This window comes from Ursus maritimus, unplaced genomic scaffold, assembly GCF_017311325.1.
Source record: "Ursus maritimus isolate PB19 unplaced genomic scaffold, ASM1731132v1 scaffold_4, whole genome shotgun sequence".
Taxonomy (NCBI): Eukaryota; Metazoa; Chordata; class Mammalia; order Carnivora; family Ursidae; genus Ursus; species Ursus maritimus.
Window position 1 is genome coordinate 57,424,429 of NW_024426552.1, and position 17,734 is coordinate 57,442,162.

Consider the following 17,734-nt stretch of genomic DNA (forward strand, 5'->3'; position numbering starts at 1 on the left):
ACACACACACACACACACACACACACACACACACCATGAGTGTATGAAAAGGCTATTACTTATATATAATGTCTTATTAAATACTTACATAAGAAAAGTGAAGAGCAGGACAGCCTTCTCAAGCAGATCCAAAATGACTTAAAAGGGCAAGGAAAGGAAGCCAGATCTGGGTTTTTATTGAGGTTAAAACTGGGATCAGGGTGAGGGTTCGTTCCTCTGTGTATACTAGGGTTTGCTTGGTTTGACGCTCTCACCCACACCAAAGGTAAGATCACCCATGCTTTCTTACCAGCTTGCCCATTTGAGGGATAGAAGAGGAAGAGGAGGGGCTTAATAGCTGTCAGCAGGCAAACATAAAAAAATTGAATGAGACTCCTTTCTATAATTCACCCTGCATGTTTGGCTAATGACTGAAATGTACTATTTTTCATTTAGTTTTTGAAGTTTTATAAGTAAGCCGTCATGAATGTCTATGAGGCCTGCAGCCTGTGCCCAGTAGGAAGATGAAAGTTCCATTGAATGCCTTGTTCAAGAGCCCAACCTTGTATTTTGAGAAATAAAATGAGTGCCTTGGTCACCGTTAGTAATGTCTGGATAGGGATAACAGGGATAGGAGTGTCTTGGTGAGGCCTTTTATTATGGCTTTTGTGTATGTAGAGACATGTGTGATACTGATTTATTTTGAATATCTGTGAAACAAGAGATTTCCAGAGTTCTTTATCCCTAAAGGGTGCAGCTCTTAGAAAGTGCTCCAAGAGTCTGTAAAAATGTGCAGATGGAGCCCATTGTTGGCCCAAACATCCAGTAAGATGACTGTGGGAAGTTCGGCCAGTTGTGCTGACCTTTGGGTCCTTACCTTTATCAAGGACATCTTGGTTAAGGGATGAATAGCAGTAAATATCTTGTGGGCTTCATTGTGTGTAATGGTGGTGATGCTGTCCACTGAGTGGAAAGTTTGTCTATCGAACTTCGGTTGAACTCAAGTCACTCCTCAGGTTTTCAAGGGGTCCAGAAGAGTGGTAACCTCTTCCAGCACATGACATCTGACAAAAGAATGAGGATGGGGGAGAGCATGTCCTCCTGCAGGTGAGATATGTCATGGGGCCCAGATTTGGTTTTATCCTGTAGCAAGGAGGCCTTGGTGGTTGTGCTGAGCTGCAAGGTGTTGCTTTTAGGACCCAAGGCATGAACAGCTGGGTGTGAAGGATCACAGGCACAGGTCTTGTAGATCTTCTGTTTCCAGGAGAGTCCTTATGCTGTCAGTAACTGCTGCTCTAATGGCATATACTGTAGGGCTAGGGAGATAGTTTCTTGCATCAGAAGCCTATGGACAACTTACAGACACTGTGGGTGGTCCAGAGACTCCAGGAATCATGGAAAGAAGCTGCTAAAGTCTCTATGGTGAAGAATTCTTTGTGTGTATGTGTGTGTGTGTTTGGGGGGGAGGGGAATAGCACTAATGGGAGTGTCTGTTATAATTTTAACAAGTATTAGAATCATTTTTGGGAGGGGTCCTTATTCAGCATGACTCATTTGCAAGTAACAGTGTAGATAAGCTTAAGTAAAATTTGTAAATGAGGAATGTATTCTCCAGACCCCCAAAATGCCTAGTAAGTGTTGAGCCTGTTTTAATGTTGTGGGTGCTGAGAGGGTTTTCTTGACATTGTTAGGGGTGGAGAGGCCCTTGGTTTACCAAATAATTTTCAGGAATTTATCTAAGGTGGCAGTCCTTATGCTGTGTTTGGGGCAATGATCCATCCCCCTTTTGTGAACTCCTTTGTGCATATTTGTATGTCCCGACTGAGTATCTCAGAAGAATGTCTTCAGAGGAGGATGTAATTAATGTAATGTCATACTTGTGCTCCTGGAGAAAAATGGATACAATTACGATATTGCCTGTAAAGTTTGCATGTGATGGCAAGCCTTTTGAGATATCCTGTACTAGGATACTACCTTGGCTAGCTAGGTAAAGATATATTGTGTCCCACTAGAGGTGAAGGCAAAATGTGACTGAGAGGTTATTGAAAGAGACATTGAATAGAATATTAGCCAATTTAGAATATCAAATATTTACCAGTTTCTAATTGGATAGAGTCAATAATTGCCATAGTACTGGGGACAGGGGCCTTCATGGATAAGAGCATAGTATCAAGGGCACAGTAATCAACTGTGAGGCACCATTCATTTTTCCAACTTTAATAGGCCACATTAGGCTGTTAAACGGAAAAGCTGTAGGGATAATCACTCTTTCACAAATTAGGTCTTATATAATAAATCCCAATCCTCGAAGGCCCTGTTTTATGTTATATTGGGTTGTATTTACTATTTTAACTAGGGGTTGGGGGGTGGTCCATGGGGGTCCCACTTTTTAAAAAGCCATTTGTAAGCTCCAAAGACTCTTCTTAAATTTTTTTAGGTCCGAGCATCCATTGCCAATATGGGATATTTTCGGGTGATGTGTACTATACCATATTACCAGGGAGAATTTAGGCAAGGCTGTACTTCTGGGGGTTAAAGTGATGCATACCTATTAATGGTCCATTTTATGTTGAGTAATTCCCTTAAGGTTATAGGAGGTGCCTTGTTTAAATTGAGTGGGATCTCCTGGTGTAGCTGTAGTTTGAGCCCAGTATTGATTAAAGCCATGAAAATTTGCCACTTGATACATTTCAGCAGATGTTGAAGTTAATTCAAAAACCTATGCTATGGAGGTACAAAAGCCAATCTTTATCTTTTGTTGTATAAATTATTTTAATAAGTTTTGGATTTCCAATTAGGCCAAATTGTGGATTTCTGTTTCAGTTTTTTTGTTTGGTTTCTTTTTTGGATTGTTGCTTTGTTTGTTTCTTCGTTTCTCTTTCTCTCCCTTTTGGCGGTGTGTGAATATACTTCAAGTGGAAGGAGTCCTCTCTACCATTTCCTATTTATATATTTGAATCTCCAGAGATCCTCAAGTCAGTATCACCAGGGTTAGGGGCATGTGGTTATTTTATAGAGTTTAAAAACCCTAGCTTGGGGCGCCTTGGGGTGGCTCAGTTGGTTAAGCGTCTGCCTTTGGCTCAGGTCATCATCCCCAGTGTCCTGGAATCGAGCTCCCACATCGGACTCCTGCTCGGCTGGGAGCTTGCTTCTCCCTCCCTCTCTCCCTGCTTCTATGTTTCTCTCTACCTGCAGCTTCTCCTGCTCGTGTTCTCTCTCTCTGTGTCAAATAAATAAAATCTTTAAAAAATAATAAATTAAAACCCTGAGCTAAGTTGAGTTTGCATTACCACTTCGCTGTGCCACATGGGTGCCATGGGTGGTGGATCAGGATTTTTGTTACAACAGCGGCATAGGTGGCGGCAGCAGCAGCCCCAGCAGGGCAACAGCACGAACAACAGAGGTATTTAAGGGACCTGGCAAGCTCTAATTGTTCTCACAATGGCTGCTCCCTTCCCTCCTCCCAACCCTTTTCTCTCTTTTTTAGAACTCCATAATGACTCTTTCATGAGTGACCACCCACTGGGCCCATATCTTGCACAGGGTATACTCTTTCCCCCAGTGCTCCATAGATTGGGGGCCAATGCCTGATTCATTTTATTTTTAACTCCATTGTTTGTATAAATCAGAGTGAGTTTACCAACTTCCCACAAATGGTTAGTAAGGTTGCTTCCACTATCTTAGTATTACAAACATTGTTGACTCCATGTACACAGGGTTTTAGGCCTTACTAGGCATTGCAGATTACTCTCCACAAAGAGGTTGAACTAATTGTCATTCCCATTACACAGTATTTTTTGCTGTTTAATGTTCCTCTAGCTGACTATGAACTTCTGGAGGCTAAGGTTTTATTGTTTTAAGGTTTTATTCAGTTTTTAATCCCCAGTGCCAATTAAACTACCTAACAAGTAGAAGTAGTTGGACAGTATTTGTCACACGTGTAAATATATGAACTATAGAAGAAAAACATATTAATTACTGTTTTCTAAAAGCTTAAATATTGTTTTCAAGTTAATTTATCTAGTTTGAACATTAACTCTTTTCATTTTAAAATGAGCCTTTTTCAGTAAGTAATTTAAATTATTGATACTTGTTTCCAGGTAATAAACGAAGGGGAGTCAAGCTTTGCCACTGAGACACGGGAAGAATTAGAGGAGAATCCTAGTCCCGTTGTGGATGAGAATAATGTAGTTTCAGCAAGAAAACAGGGGCCAAATTTACATAACTGGAGTAGTGACTGGAGCTTTTGGGTAATATTTTTTCTTTCTTATATCTTCATTTTAATCCTAAATGCAAATTTGCTTTAAGTTTATAGCAATTTGTATAATATTTATTATATTGTCTTATTAGCTTCTAGATTTGAGATATTTACATTTTTAGTCCAGAGTCCAAGACATGTCTGACTATGCTCTCCTTTGGCCACTAGAATGCACTGTTGTCTGGTTTGTTCGAGTGGAATTGTCTGCTTCAGTTTCCCTGGGAGAAAACTACACCACAGAATTGGATTCCACTGACACTGTTGTTCACTGTACTGGCAAGACTAATGTTATGCAGAAACCATATTTCTAGATGTTACTGAAACATCAGCTATTTTACATAATTTTTATTTAAAGAATTAGTTTCGTTCCTAAAAGGAAGTTTAACAATGTTTGACCTGTGGTATATAATAATTATAAGACAGGTTTTAAAGTTAAGAGTTTCACATTCTATTTGCACTGTACTTACTTGGTTGTATAATGTGAATATGGTTCAGGTTTCCCCCACTGTAAAATGAGACTCCAGCTTGTTGATTAGGTGTACGGTTTTTTGGTAAGAACAGAATTTCTATTGCTATATGAATGCTAGCATTTGTTATCTTAAAGGGCTCGTTCTAAATCTAGCAGTTCCCACGAGAGTTATGAGATATTTGACAGAATCAGGTATAATGCAACTATAAGTGAAATTTATATACGATTATAAGGCATTTGTAGTTCCAATATTAATTCATTAGAAAGCTGATCTCTTGACAATTAGGTATACTTGGTAGCAGAATTTCTTAAAATTTTAAAGTAGCCTAAAAAAGACATGATATTAACAGGTTATAAAGATTAGTGAAAGTACCATTATTCTGTTCATAATTTATTGAATCTTAACATGAATAACAGTTTTTTAATTCCTATTAAAAAACTCAATGTAAGTTTTTAAAAACCATATCCTAAGGCAAATGTTTAATTCTAAGAAATATACCAAATAACTACACATCCTGAAAATTATGTCATCTATATTGATTATATTATTTTTGGTTACATACAGAGAAAGTTTATGACTACTATAGTGTTTTGGCCCTTCTGCACTATGTTTTTTTAGCTTTGCTATAGATTGGAAAACCTTTATAGTTCCAAGAGCTATCTACAGGGCTAAAAAGCCACTGTGTTATTCTTGGCAGACTTAAAGCAGGAAGAAGGGTAAAGCAAGAAAGGGAACAAGCAGGGGAATGAGGATTTAGTAATAGGAAAGAGGAAGAAAAAGAGGTATGTGTTCTAGAGCTTTGCTACTACTCAAAGTGTATCATGTGGGGCCAACAGACTTGGCATCACCTGTCAGCTGATTAGAAATGCAGTGTCTTGGGCCCAACCTCAGACCTACTGAATTAGAATCTTTACTTCACAAGAATTCAGGAGATTTGTATGAACATTCAAGTTTGAGAAGCACTTGCTTAGAGTGTTGAAAGTCTACTTTGGCTCATCTTAGGTCTCTGTGTTGATTACAAGCACTTTATTTTGAGGAATTTTTTTTTGAGGAATTTTTATATGTTTTCAAGCAGGGGGAGTGGGAGAGGAAGAAGCAGGCTCCCAGTGGAGGAGCCTGATGCGGGGCTCGATCCCAGGACCCTGGGATCACGCCCTGAGCTGAAGGCAGACCCTTAATGACTGAGCCACCCAGGCGCCCCCTCATGGAATAGATTTAAAGACAAATACAACATCTTAAAAGTTTTACTGACTTTCTCCCAGGTCACTTACCCAGAAACTATGCTATCAGAGCTGAGAAGCAAACAAAAACAAAGAGCCTGAATAGCTAAATCAAAGGTCATGCTGATGTATTTTGTGGAGGAGAATTCCTCAAGTATTCATTTGGAATATCTTTAATATATTTTTGACATATTTTTAATAAGCCTAAATTAGTTGGTTCCCATTTTATAGTTGAATAGAATATTGGAGATAGGGGAATTACTTGGTAATAACATATGGAGAGAAGGAAGAATTGGTATCAGAAGCTCAAAAAGTGTAGCAACCTGGGCGTCTTAATGTGGAGGCCAAAGGTCTATGCAGATTAGTTGGCTCTAATATAATACAGTTATTGCTAGAAGTGATGGTTAAGAAGTCTGCAAAATAATGCACTTTTTCTCTGCCATTTTAAATCCATCTACTTCTACCACTGACACCACCCTGTTGCTGCTTTCATTCTCCTGGCAGTAAAGTTGAAATTGAATGAATGACTGTGTTCACTGAGGGATCCAAGATCAACGCAAGAAAGACTAGTACCAAAGCAGGAAAATATTCGTGAGGCACATGACCTGGTAGTTAAGCAAAGAGTTGAAAAAGCGCCAGAGCCGTTTCACTGGAATACCCAAGGAATCTGGATTTGTGCCTTTACACTTATGGAAGGTTTCTACCAAAAGGAATTGATAACTTTTTAAAGTTTTGGTATTTAAGGAGTTAAGCTCCAGGGACCTGAAAAATTCACTGGTGTAGAATAACTCATATATTCTGGCCTGGCTAACTCAGTTGTTCCCCAGTAGTGAATTTAGAGGGCAGCGTGATATCATTAAGTGAACTGGAGATTGGGAACAAAAAGTGATTTCACTGTGTGGAACTCTTGAGTGTGTTGTTTAACCTCTCAGGTGCCTCACTTATAAAATGAGAGATTGGGCCATAGTATTGCAATATTGGTGTGTCTTGAATCAATATGGGAAAAAAGGTGGAGGGGGTGTTTGGCTAGCAAGTGCTCATAATTTACATTCCTGGTAGCTGTGTGTCAGTCATAAAAAACTCTGGGCGTATACAGTGGGAGTATGTTACATGGGGGACACCTTTCCTTAAGAGTGGTAAAAAGGGTTGAAAAGTGCTGGATAAGAGAACCTTCTATTTGTAATATTGGAAAATATATTTTGATGATTCCCCAGAAATAAAAAAAATTGTGAAAACTTGACAAAAGGATGCAAGACAGTGAAATAGAGTTCATTAAAGGTTTTTTGTTGTTGTTGAGGCTGGTTTCTTTTTAGACCTTATCCATTTAATCTTGTGCTGCTTAACAGATTGGCTAGTGAGTGTCAGAATTTCTGACAGTAGGGCTTTGTTTTTTAAGTTTTATTGATTTATTTAATTCCAGGGCAGTAAGACTTTAATTTAAAGGAGTTTGATTAGGGTGTCTGGGTGGCCTAAGTTGGTGAAGCGTCTGCCTTTGGCTCAGGTCATGATCCCAGGATTTTGGGATCGAGTCCCACGCCAAGTTCCCCAGTCAGTGGGGAGCCGATTGCTCCCTATGCCTCTGCTGCTCCCCCTGCTGTGCTCTCTCATTCTCTCTCTGTCAAATAAATAAATAAAATCTTAAAAAAAAAAAAAAAGGAGCTTGATTAAATCACCATAGACCTGATGGTGAGATCAACAGCTATAGATTTTCTATTTCAATCCTGTAATATAGAAATAGGAATCTTAGTTTTTGTATTTATTTTCTTTTTTATTTTAAAATTAAAATATTTAATCCTAGTATGTGGTAAATGAGTTTTATTAATAACTTTTAAGTCCTAATGTAAAAAAAATTATGTGAAAGGAAAAAAAGACTTGAAATAAACTTAATGGCAAATAAATACTTATACTTTTTTTCTCTTTAACTGTTAGTAAAAATACATAGCAGAAACAACAACAACAAAACCAAACCCCAAAAACCCCACAAAACAAAAACTCTTCTTTTTTTCTCTAACTAAAATAATGATATATTCCAGGTGGATTAATGTCCCAGAGGAAAAGCATACAGAGATTTGCAACAGACACATTGATTTAATGTAACTTCTCTTAGTGATGTTGGGCTAGTAACTATTGAGAGTAGAAAAAAGCCTTTGAGATTTTCTGTTCCTTATGTTTAGAAAATCACATACTGGGGTGCTTGGGTGGCTGAGTTGTTTAAGCGCCTGACTCTTGATTTCAGCTCAGGTCGTGATCTCAGAGTTGTGAAATTAAGCCCCACACTGGGCTCTGCACTCGGCATGGAACCTGGTTAAGATTCCTCTCTCCCTTTCCCTCTGTCCCCCTTCCTACCCCCCTACTTGCATGCTCTCTCTCTCAAAAAATAAATAAATAAAATAAAAATAAAAAAATTTTTTGTTCTAAAACATTTTTTTAGAAGATTTTATTTATTTATTTGAGAGAGAGAGAGAGAGAGAGAGAATACATGAGCAGGGGGCAGGGGAAAGGGGAAGAGGGAGAGGGAGAAGCGACTCCCTGCTGAGCACAGAGCCTGATGTGGGGGCTTGATTTCCGGATCCTGGGATCATGACCTGAGCCAAAGGCAGACGCCTAACCAACTGAGCCACCCAGGTTACCCTATTCTAAAATAAGAATAAAACAGGTCTAGATTTTGAACCATTGTATATGTACAAATAATAAATACTATACTTATGTTTTGTTAGAGAAATATTTAAAGTTGAATTTTTCTCAATCATAATCAAGTTTTTCTAATTATACAAGAAAGCAGAAGTCTTGACTGTACTTTATCATTGACTTATAGCATTATCATAGTCATGTTATTCACAAGTAAACTTTTCTGCTTATAAGTGGGGGATAAAACTTGTCACAAACCTGATTTAGAGGTAGGTACGTTATGAGGATTAATTAATGTTGCACTCTTAAATAACAATAAAAAAAACGCAAGAGGATTAATTAGTATGTTTGTAACATACTTTGGCAACTTTGGAGAGGCATTTTCTGTAATCATATGTTAGTCTTCCCCAACGTATCTTGGATTTATTCAAGCTAAAGCGTATATTAGACTTTTACTTTGGTAACTGATAGAAAAGAATAGACTTATTTTCCAATTTCTGCTGGATTTGAAAATCATATTTTATCTAATTAAAATTTAATTATAGGTAGATTTTGCTTGAAAACCTAGATATCTTAATACTTTTAGATTTAATTATAAGGGAATAGGAACTAACATTTCTGGCAATATGGAAAGCATTTAACTTAAAAGCTCTTCTGCTACAAAGTACCTAGAAATGCTGGATGAAATGTTACAAACATGTTTTTAAAATGAATGTCTGGGCTCACAAAATAGCAAGGGAAATACCCAAGGACTAAAAAAGAAGAGGGAACTGATTACCAGAGTTGTAAGTATATGAGGTAATGCTGAGGCAGCCCTGAGGAGTTTATTTGTTTCAGTAACGAAAGCTTTAATGGCCACAGTGGGATCAGAGATGATGCCTTGGACTTGTATCAATTAGAACTGGTAACTCTTTATAGAGCCATGACTCTTGAAGAGTTATACATTCTGTGAAAGGTAGACTAGAAAAGAAATTCACCTACTCCTGCCCATTTGAAGACAAGGAAGCTTACCTGCCTCAACTCGTGCTTGGAGTGGCGGAGGAGGAAAATCTTCTTAAGAGTACACAACTGTAGTCAATCTCTCATGATGTTTTGGGACCTGAATTTAATACTTTATGAGTGAGCAGAAGGAGATTCAATAAGTAGCATATTAGACCCTTAAAACTTAAGATAAAACTACCAGATAAAGACTATAAAACCATCATTTGATATTATTAAAGACTTAATAGAAGGAATTAAGCATGTGATAAATGAATACAACCTTTTTAAAAAAAATTTTAGATTGAGCAGGGGGAGGGGCAGAGGGAGAGGGAGCAGGAAAGAATCTCAAGCAGACTCTATGCTGCACACAGAGCCCAACACAGGACTTGATCTCATGACCCCAAAATCATGACCTGAGCTGAAACCAAGAGTCAGACACTTAACCGACTGAGCCACCCAGGTACCCCTGGATAAGACATTCTTAAAGACACCAGGCAGATTTGGGAAACAACCAAATACAACTTCTAGAAATGAAAAATGTGGTCATTGAAATAGTAATTTAAAAATTCAATGGACATGAGAAATAGCCGCTAAAGAGAAAAATTAGTAAACTGGTATATGAGGAAATTGTTACACTGTGCCACTGAGAGATGAAGATAGAAAAATTTGAAAGAGAATGGCTTAAGTGATAAGGAGAAAAGTAGAGGAGCCCAATATGAATCTAATAGAAGTTTCAGAAGATCAGCATTAAAGCAATATTCAGAAAGGATGCCTGAAAATTTTCTACTCTTGATGAAAGACCAGAATTAGGAAGTACAGTGAGTCTCTTACAGGATAAATGAAAAGACTATATGAGCAGAGACATTATTATCAAACAAGTGGCAAAGGTAGATAGATATACATGAATTAAGATAGGAATAGATTTTTTTAAAAAGTTTATTTATTTATTTTTAGTAATTTCTACACCCAGCATGGGGCCTGAACTCATGAACCTGAGATCAAGAGTCACATGCTCTTCTGACTGAGCCAGCCAGACACCCCAGGAATAGTAATTTATTAATTCATTTGAGTGTCTTCTATGCAGGAGGCTGTACTAAGTGTCTCTGCCGTCCTAGAGCTGATTGGGAGATGAATAGTATACACATAAGCAAATATGTAATGTATTTCTTTTGTTTCAAGTTTTTATTTAAATTCTAGTTAACATATAGTATAGTATTGATTTCAGGGGTAATTTAGTGATTCATCACTTACATACAACACCCAGTGCTCATCACAACAAGTGCCCTCCTTAATACCTATCACCCACTTAGCCCATCCCCTGCCCACCTCCTCTCCAGCAACCCTCAGTTTGCTCTCTATAGTTTATAAAGCTAATAGTCTCTTATGGTTTGCCTCCTCTCCCCACTCCCCCCCCTTTTTTTGCAAATGTGTAAGATTACATCAGGTAGTGATAGAAGACAATAGAGGAATGTAAAGTAGAGAGAATCACATGGAAGGGAGTAGCATTTTTCAGTTAGGATGGTCTGGAAAAGCTTTTCTGAGGAGGTACCATTTGAGAAAGCCGTATATCAGGGACAAGGAAAGAACATAGATGAATCATGTGAGGAAGGGGAAAGGGAAGTGGTGTTCTATGGAAAGGCAAGAGGCAGAAATAAGATTGGCTTGTTTGACAAAGAGCTTACTGATGGGGTCAGATGTAGTGAGTGAGGAAGAAGAAAAAGGTCAAGGGTAATGATTCCTAGGTTTCTGATTAGTGCAACTAGGGGCATGGAAGCATCACTTAGGAGAAGAGAAAGACAGGAGAGAAGTAATTTTGGGGGTTTGGGAAATCAAGTTGGAGATGCATATTTGATAAGCAAGTAGAAAAGTCTAGTAGGCTATTGCATTTATAACTTGAATCTCAGGAGAGAGATTGAAGCAGGAAATAAATTTGGGAGACTTTGAGTGTGGATGATATTTAAAGACAGATTTATAAAGATGAGATGAAATCACTTAGGGGAAAATATGGATAAAGGATGGAAATGGGCTCTCCAATGTTTAGAACCTCTCTCTGATGTTTAGGTGGTGGAGCAGGAACTAGCAAAAGAAACTGAGATTTGGCTAATGAGATAAAATCTTAGGAGGTGTGGCATCCTCAAGGGCAAATGACGGATGTCTTTTAAGGACCTATTGTGATAGGTAGAATAAGGTGAGGCCTGAAAATTGACTATTGGATTTGCAAAGTAGAGGTTACTAGTGACATTAAAAAATACAGTCTGGGGGTGCCTGGGTGGCTCAGTCGGTTAAGCATCTGCCTTTGGCTCAGGTCATGATCTTCAGGTCCTGGGATTAAGCCCTGGGTCAGGCTCCTTGCTCAGTGGGGACCCTGCTTCTCCCTCTCCCTCTGCCCCTCCCCTCTACCCCTCCCCTCCTCTCTCTCTCTCAAATAAATAAATAAAATCTTTAAACATGTATACTTCTTTATTTTTTATTTTTATTTTTTTTAAACATTTTATTTATTTATTTGACAGAGAGAGACAGCCAGTGAGAGAGGGAACACAAGCAGGGGGAGTGGGAGAGGAAGAAGCAGGCTCCCAGCAGAGAAGCCTGATGTGGGGCTCCATCCCAGAACGCTGGGATCACACCCTGAGCCGAAGGCAGACGCTTAAGGACTGCGCCACCCAGGCGCCCCTAAACATGTATACTTCTTTAAAGATGACAACATCAACATAGAAAAATATTTTGGAAAAGTAACATGACTACTAAGAAATTATCAATAAATTAACATATTTAATAAATGACATAGAGAATATAGAAAATAACTGAAATAGTAATGTGTTATTGGGATATTAGTAAAGGCTTCATCCTAAGTAAATCCTTTCAATTATCTAGTATAATGAGAAATTTTAAAGATTGGAAAGAGCCCAGATATCCTTTGACAGATGAATAGATAAAGAGGATGTGGTGTATATATACCTAATGGAATATTACTCAGCCATCAAAAAATTGAAATCTTGCCATTTGGAGCAACATGGATGGAACTAGAGGGTATTATGCTAAGTGAAATAAGTCATTCAGAGAAAGATAATTATCATATGATCTCACTCGTATGTGGAATTTAAGAAACAAAACAAAGGATCATAGGGGAAGGGAGGGAAAAATAAAACAAGATGAAATCAGAGAGGGAGACAAACTGTAAGAGACTCTTAATCATAGGAAACAAACAGGGTTGCTGGAGGGACGGGGTTGGGGGGATGGGGTAACTGGGTGATGGACATTAAGGAGGGCAAGTGATGTAATGAGCATGGGGTATTATGTAAGACTGATGAGTTACTGAACTCTACCTCTAAAACTAATAATACACTAAATGTTAATTAATTGAATTTAAATTAAAGAAATCAAAAAATAATGTGGAGAATGACCTCTGAATCAGCTTTAAAAGCACTTTAAACATTTCTGCCTCTTATGTAGGGTTAACACATTTATTCTAACCCTACAAACTTTCTTTTATTTTATTATTTTTCTACTTTTAGTTTGAGATAATTTTAGACTCACGTGCAGTTGTAAGAAATGATACAGATAGGGGCACCTGAGTGGCTCAGTTGTTTAAGCACCTGCCTTTGGCTCAGGTCATGATCCCAGAGTCCTGGGATCGAGCCCCGTGTGGTTGGGTTCTCTGCTCAGTGGGAAGCCTGCTTCTGTCTCTCCCTCTGCCCCTCCTGCTGCTTGTGCTCTCTCTCACTCTCAAATAAATAAATAAAATCTTAAAAAAAAAAAAGGAATGATACAGATAACCTGTACCCTTTGAATAATTTGCCCCAATGATAACATATTGCAAAAGTATAGTATAATTTCACATTGATATGACATTGATACAGAACATTTTCATCACAGCAAGAATCCTTTTTATAGACATAGCTTTTTTTAAGTGCCCCCTCCCCTTACTCAACCCTTGTCAACCACTAATTTATTTTCCATTTTTATAATTATGTAATTTCAAGAATATTATATAAATGGTATCATACAGTATGTAACCCTTTCAATTTTCACTCATAATGCCCTGGCAATTATTCTGTTTTGTTTTGTGTACCAAGAGTTCATTCCGTTTTAAAATTTATGTGTGTGTGTGTGTGTGTGTGTGTGTGTGTGTGTGTATGTGTATAAAAGTAGTCTCTATACCCAGTGTGGGGCTCGAACTCATGACCCAGAGATCATGAGTCACACATTCTTCTAACTGAGCCAGCCAGTGCTCAGTTCATTCCTTTTTAATGCTGTGTAATATTCCATGGTGTGGAAGTACCACAGTTTTAACCATATATCCATTGAAGACTGTCTGAGCTATCTTCAGTCTGGGGTTACGATAAATAAAACTGCTGTAGATATTCATGTCCAGGTTTTTGTGTGAACATAAGTTTTCCTCACTAGGGGTAAATGCCTTCGGAATGCAATTGCTGCATCATTGATAGTTGCATATTTAGTTTTTAAGAAATTGCCAATCTGTTTTCCAGAGCGGCTGTACCATTTTACATTCCCACCACAATGTATGTGTGATCCAGTTTCTCCATATTCTTGCCTCCTTGCTGAGTGTTTTTATCATGAAAGAAGCCCTTCCATGTAAATTTTAGAATAATCTTGTGTCAGATATTTTTTAGGATGCTATTTTAATTCCTTTTGATATTTCCACTTTTGGTGCTCTTCATTTCTTCTTGTAGATTTGAGTTACCATACTGTAACATTTCTTTGCAGCCTGAAGTACTTCCTTTCGCATTTCTTTAAAGCAGGTCTGCTGTCTCCATTGTTTATGATGAGAAGTCGGCCATTAATTGTAGTGGTTTTTACCTGTATGTTTTTACCTGTATTGCTGTTTTCATGTTCTCCTTTGTCTTTAAACAATTTAACTATGATACAGTTCTTTAAAATTTTGTTTAATTTTTAAAATTTTTCTAATTTTTAAATTTTTATCTATTTTTTATTATATATATATGTTTTAAGATTTATTTATTTATTTTAGAGAGAGAGCATGCACGTGCAAGTTGGGTAGGGGCACAGGGAGAGGCGGAGAATTTCAAGCAGACTCCCTGCTGAGTACAGAGCCCACTGTGGGGCTCCATCTCACGACCCTGAGATCATGACCTGAACTGAATCAGGAGTCAGACATTTAACCAGCTAAGCCACCGAGGCACCCCAGAATCTCTCTTTTTCTCTCTCTCTCTCTCTCTTTTTTTTAAAGATTTCATTTATTTAATTGACAGAGAGAGAGCACAAGTAGGGGGAGCAGTAGGTAGAGGGACAGGGAAAAGCAGGCTCCCTGCTGAGCAGGGAGCCCGATGTGGGGCTTGATCCCAGGACCCTGGGATCATGACCCGAGCTGAAGGCAGATGCTTAATGACTGAGCCACCCAGGCTTCCCTCTTTTCTTTATCCTACTTGGTTAATTGAGCTTCTTTGATCTATCAATTAATGTTTTTCCTCAGATTTTGAAAGTTTTAACCATCGTTTCTTTAAATGTTTTTCTGCCTCCTTTTTCCTTCTTTTACTCCCATTTCATGTATTTTGAATCAACTAATGTTTCACAGGCCTCCGAGTCTGTTCATTTTCTATTGTCTTTTTCATCTCTATTCTTCAAATTGGATAATTTTTGCTAATCTGTCTTTAAGTTCACTGATTATTTCCCTGCCATGTTGAATTTTTTGTTGAGCCCCTCTGGTGAATTTTTTATTTCTATGAATGTAGTTTACAACTCCAGAATGTCCTTTTTTTTTCTTAAAAGAATTAAAAAAATGTATTTGTTGAGATTCTCTACTTGTTGAATCATTACTGTCTTATTTTCCTTTAATTCTTTTTTTTTTTAGACTTTATTTATTTGAGAGAGAGACAACATGAGGAGGAGGGGCAGAGGGAGAGGGAGAGAGAGAATCCCAAGCAGACTCCATGCTGAGTGTGGAGCCCGATGCGGGGCTTGATCCCAGGACCCTCAGATCATGATCTGAGCCAAAACCAAGAGTCAGATGCTTAGCCGACTGCACCACCCAGGTGCCCCTTCCTTTAATCTTTGAGCATGGTTCTCTTCAGGTGTTTGAACAAATTTATAATAATTGCTTTGATGTTTTTGTCTGCTAAATCTAGTATCTGGGGACCCTAAAGACTCTATTGCCCTGCTTCTCTTTTTTTAATGAGTCACATTTTTCTGTTTCTTTGCATGTTTCATAATTTTTGTTAAAAATTGTACAATTTAGATGATGTATTGTAGCAACTATGCATTCTGATCACATCCTCTCTACCCCTAAAGCTTGTCATTGATCATTTTTGTTTGTTTAGTAACTTGCCTAGAGTAAATCTGTGAAATTTATTTGTCCGGTCTCTGCTCAGCTTATTGTTGTTGTTGTTGTTTTTATTTTTAAGGCTGGCTTCCCAGTGGTCACCTCTTATGTCAGCCGGTGATTGGTCAGAAATTGTGCTCAAATGCATAAAGCCAGTAGTATTTTCCCTTCTGCTGAGAGATCTGTGTATAGTTTGGGGAATGCTTTCAATGTTCAGGACATTTTCAAGTTTATCTCAATTTTGATGTTTTCCTGAGACTTCTTAATATCTCTGGCCAGGAATGTGTGGATAGTTTGGGAATTCCCTACTCTCTGCTAGACATGCATGCAGCTTCTCTTTAGCCAGGAATGAATGGAAGGTTTATCAAGCCCATTTATGGCTGTCTCTCCTCCAAGATCTCCTTGTTAAGTCCCCTGATAATCTGCCAGTGTGCTTGTTTCTTGCCTCAGTTGAGACTGCAACCTCACACTCTTGCGGATAGCTTCAGAATTTTCCCTTTTACTTCTGGGCATAGCTTTTCTGCTCTCCACTCTGAATCAACTCAGCCAGCTCTGTCAGCATAGCTGCTAGGTTTCATGGCCTGTAGAACTGTCACATTGACTTAATCGATGGAGGAGGAAGAGTAATGGGAGCTGGCCAAGGAAACAGTGCCGCAGACTTCTGCTGCTCCTAAGTTCAGTAGATTTTCATGAGCAGATACTTCTCAGTTTATTGTATGCCTTTGGTCAGTTTCCAGTAATTTGAGATGATGTTTTTGACAGTTTTTTTCCAGCTGTATATTTGCTTTTGCAGAGAGAATTTGCTGAACTCCTTACTCCAACATGTTTGCTTCCTTTTGGTGGTTTTTGAAATGTTTATGTATGTGGTTTTTCATATAAAAACATAAAATAGTGCATACAAAGCACGTTATTTTACAGCCCATTTTAAATTTATTTTCTAAGACACTACATTTCCGTTAATCTAATGAAGATTATAATTAAATGGAAATTTAATCTTTTTATTGTTGCAGATTTCAAGTTCCACCTATAAAGACAGGAATGAGGAATACAAAAGACAGTTCACTCATTTACCTGATACAGAGAAGCTGATAGCAGGTAAAAAAGACAGGAAGTGGTAAAATACTATTTTACTACCTCATTATCAAAATAGAACTGGCGAGTGTCAATATTTGTAGAAAATTGAAGCCTTTTGCTAGACAGAAAATATTTTTCAAGATAAGCTCCATAATTAGACAATGTAAAACTAAGTTGTAATTTGGGGAGGAGCGATTTCTGACTTATAAAAATACTAAGTACTAGTTAAGAAAATAGAACTAAAAGAAAATTGTCATGATTTCTTCTGGTGCTTGTTTCATATGGTTTTGTAGGAAAAACTTTAAATTTGATGTTCAGTATATATTACCTTTCCCTGGAATAAAGGTACTCCTTAACAGATTATAGAGCAAAAATTTTATAAAATTTTCTAGGGCTATTATTATTTTCATGTAATCTTTCATTTCTTAGAAAGTTTATTTATCCTTTTAGTAAACTCTATACCCAACGTGGGGCTTGAATTCATGACCTTGAGATCAAGAGTCACATGCTCTTCCAACTGAGCCACCAGGTGCCCCTCATGTAATCTTTCATATAGATTTTTTTTGAAATAGACTTTAAGAGGAAAAATTTAGCCATTTTTCTTATAAAAGTGCTTAATTTTTGATACAAGCTTAAGATAGATTCTTTGTAATCAGAATATAGAACTAGGTTTTAATTTTTTTTTTTTAAAGATTTTATTTATTTATTTGACAGAGATAGAGACAGCCAGCGAGAGAGGGAACACAAGCAGGGGGAGTGGGAGAGGAAGAAGCAGGCTCATAGCAGAGGAGCCTGATGTGGGGCTCGATCCCATAACGCAGGGATC

The 17,734-nt window shown here is 37.8% G+C and overlaps 1 protein-coding gene across 5 annotated transcripts in view; it reads left to right on the forward strand.

Annotated features, from left to right (window-relative positions):
• The window catches only part of GRAMD1C (GRAM domain containing 1C), an 87,095-nt gene that overhangs the window by 2,339 nt on the left and 67,022 nt on the right, over positions 1-17,734 (forward strand). For 2 of the 5 annotated variants that reach the window (XM_040621253.1, XM_040621254.1), the window contains exons 2-3: positions 4,080-4,229; positions 16,845-16,929. In XM_040621253.1, the coding sequence (XP_040477187.1) occupies positions 4,080-4,229; positions 16,845-16,929 (235 nt within the window). Of the gene's footprint in view, positions 1-4,079; positions 4,230-16,844; positions 16,930-17,734 lie in introns of those variants that run through there. The other 3 variants (XM_040621255.1, XM_040621256.1, XM_040621257.1) reach the window with 2 other exon arrangements.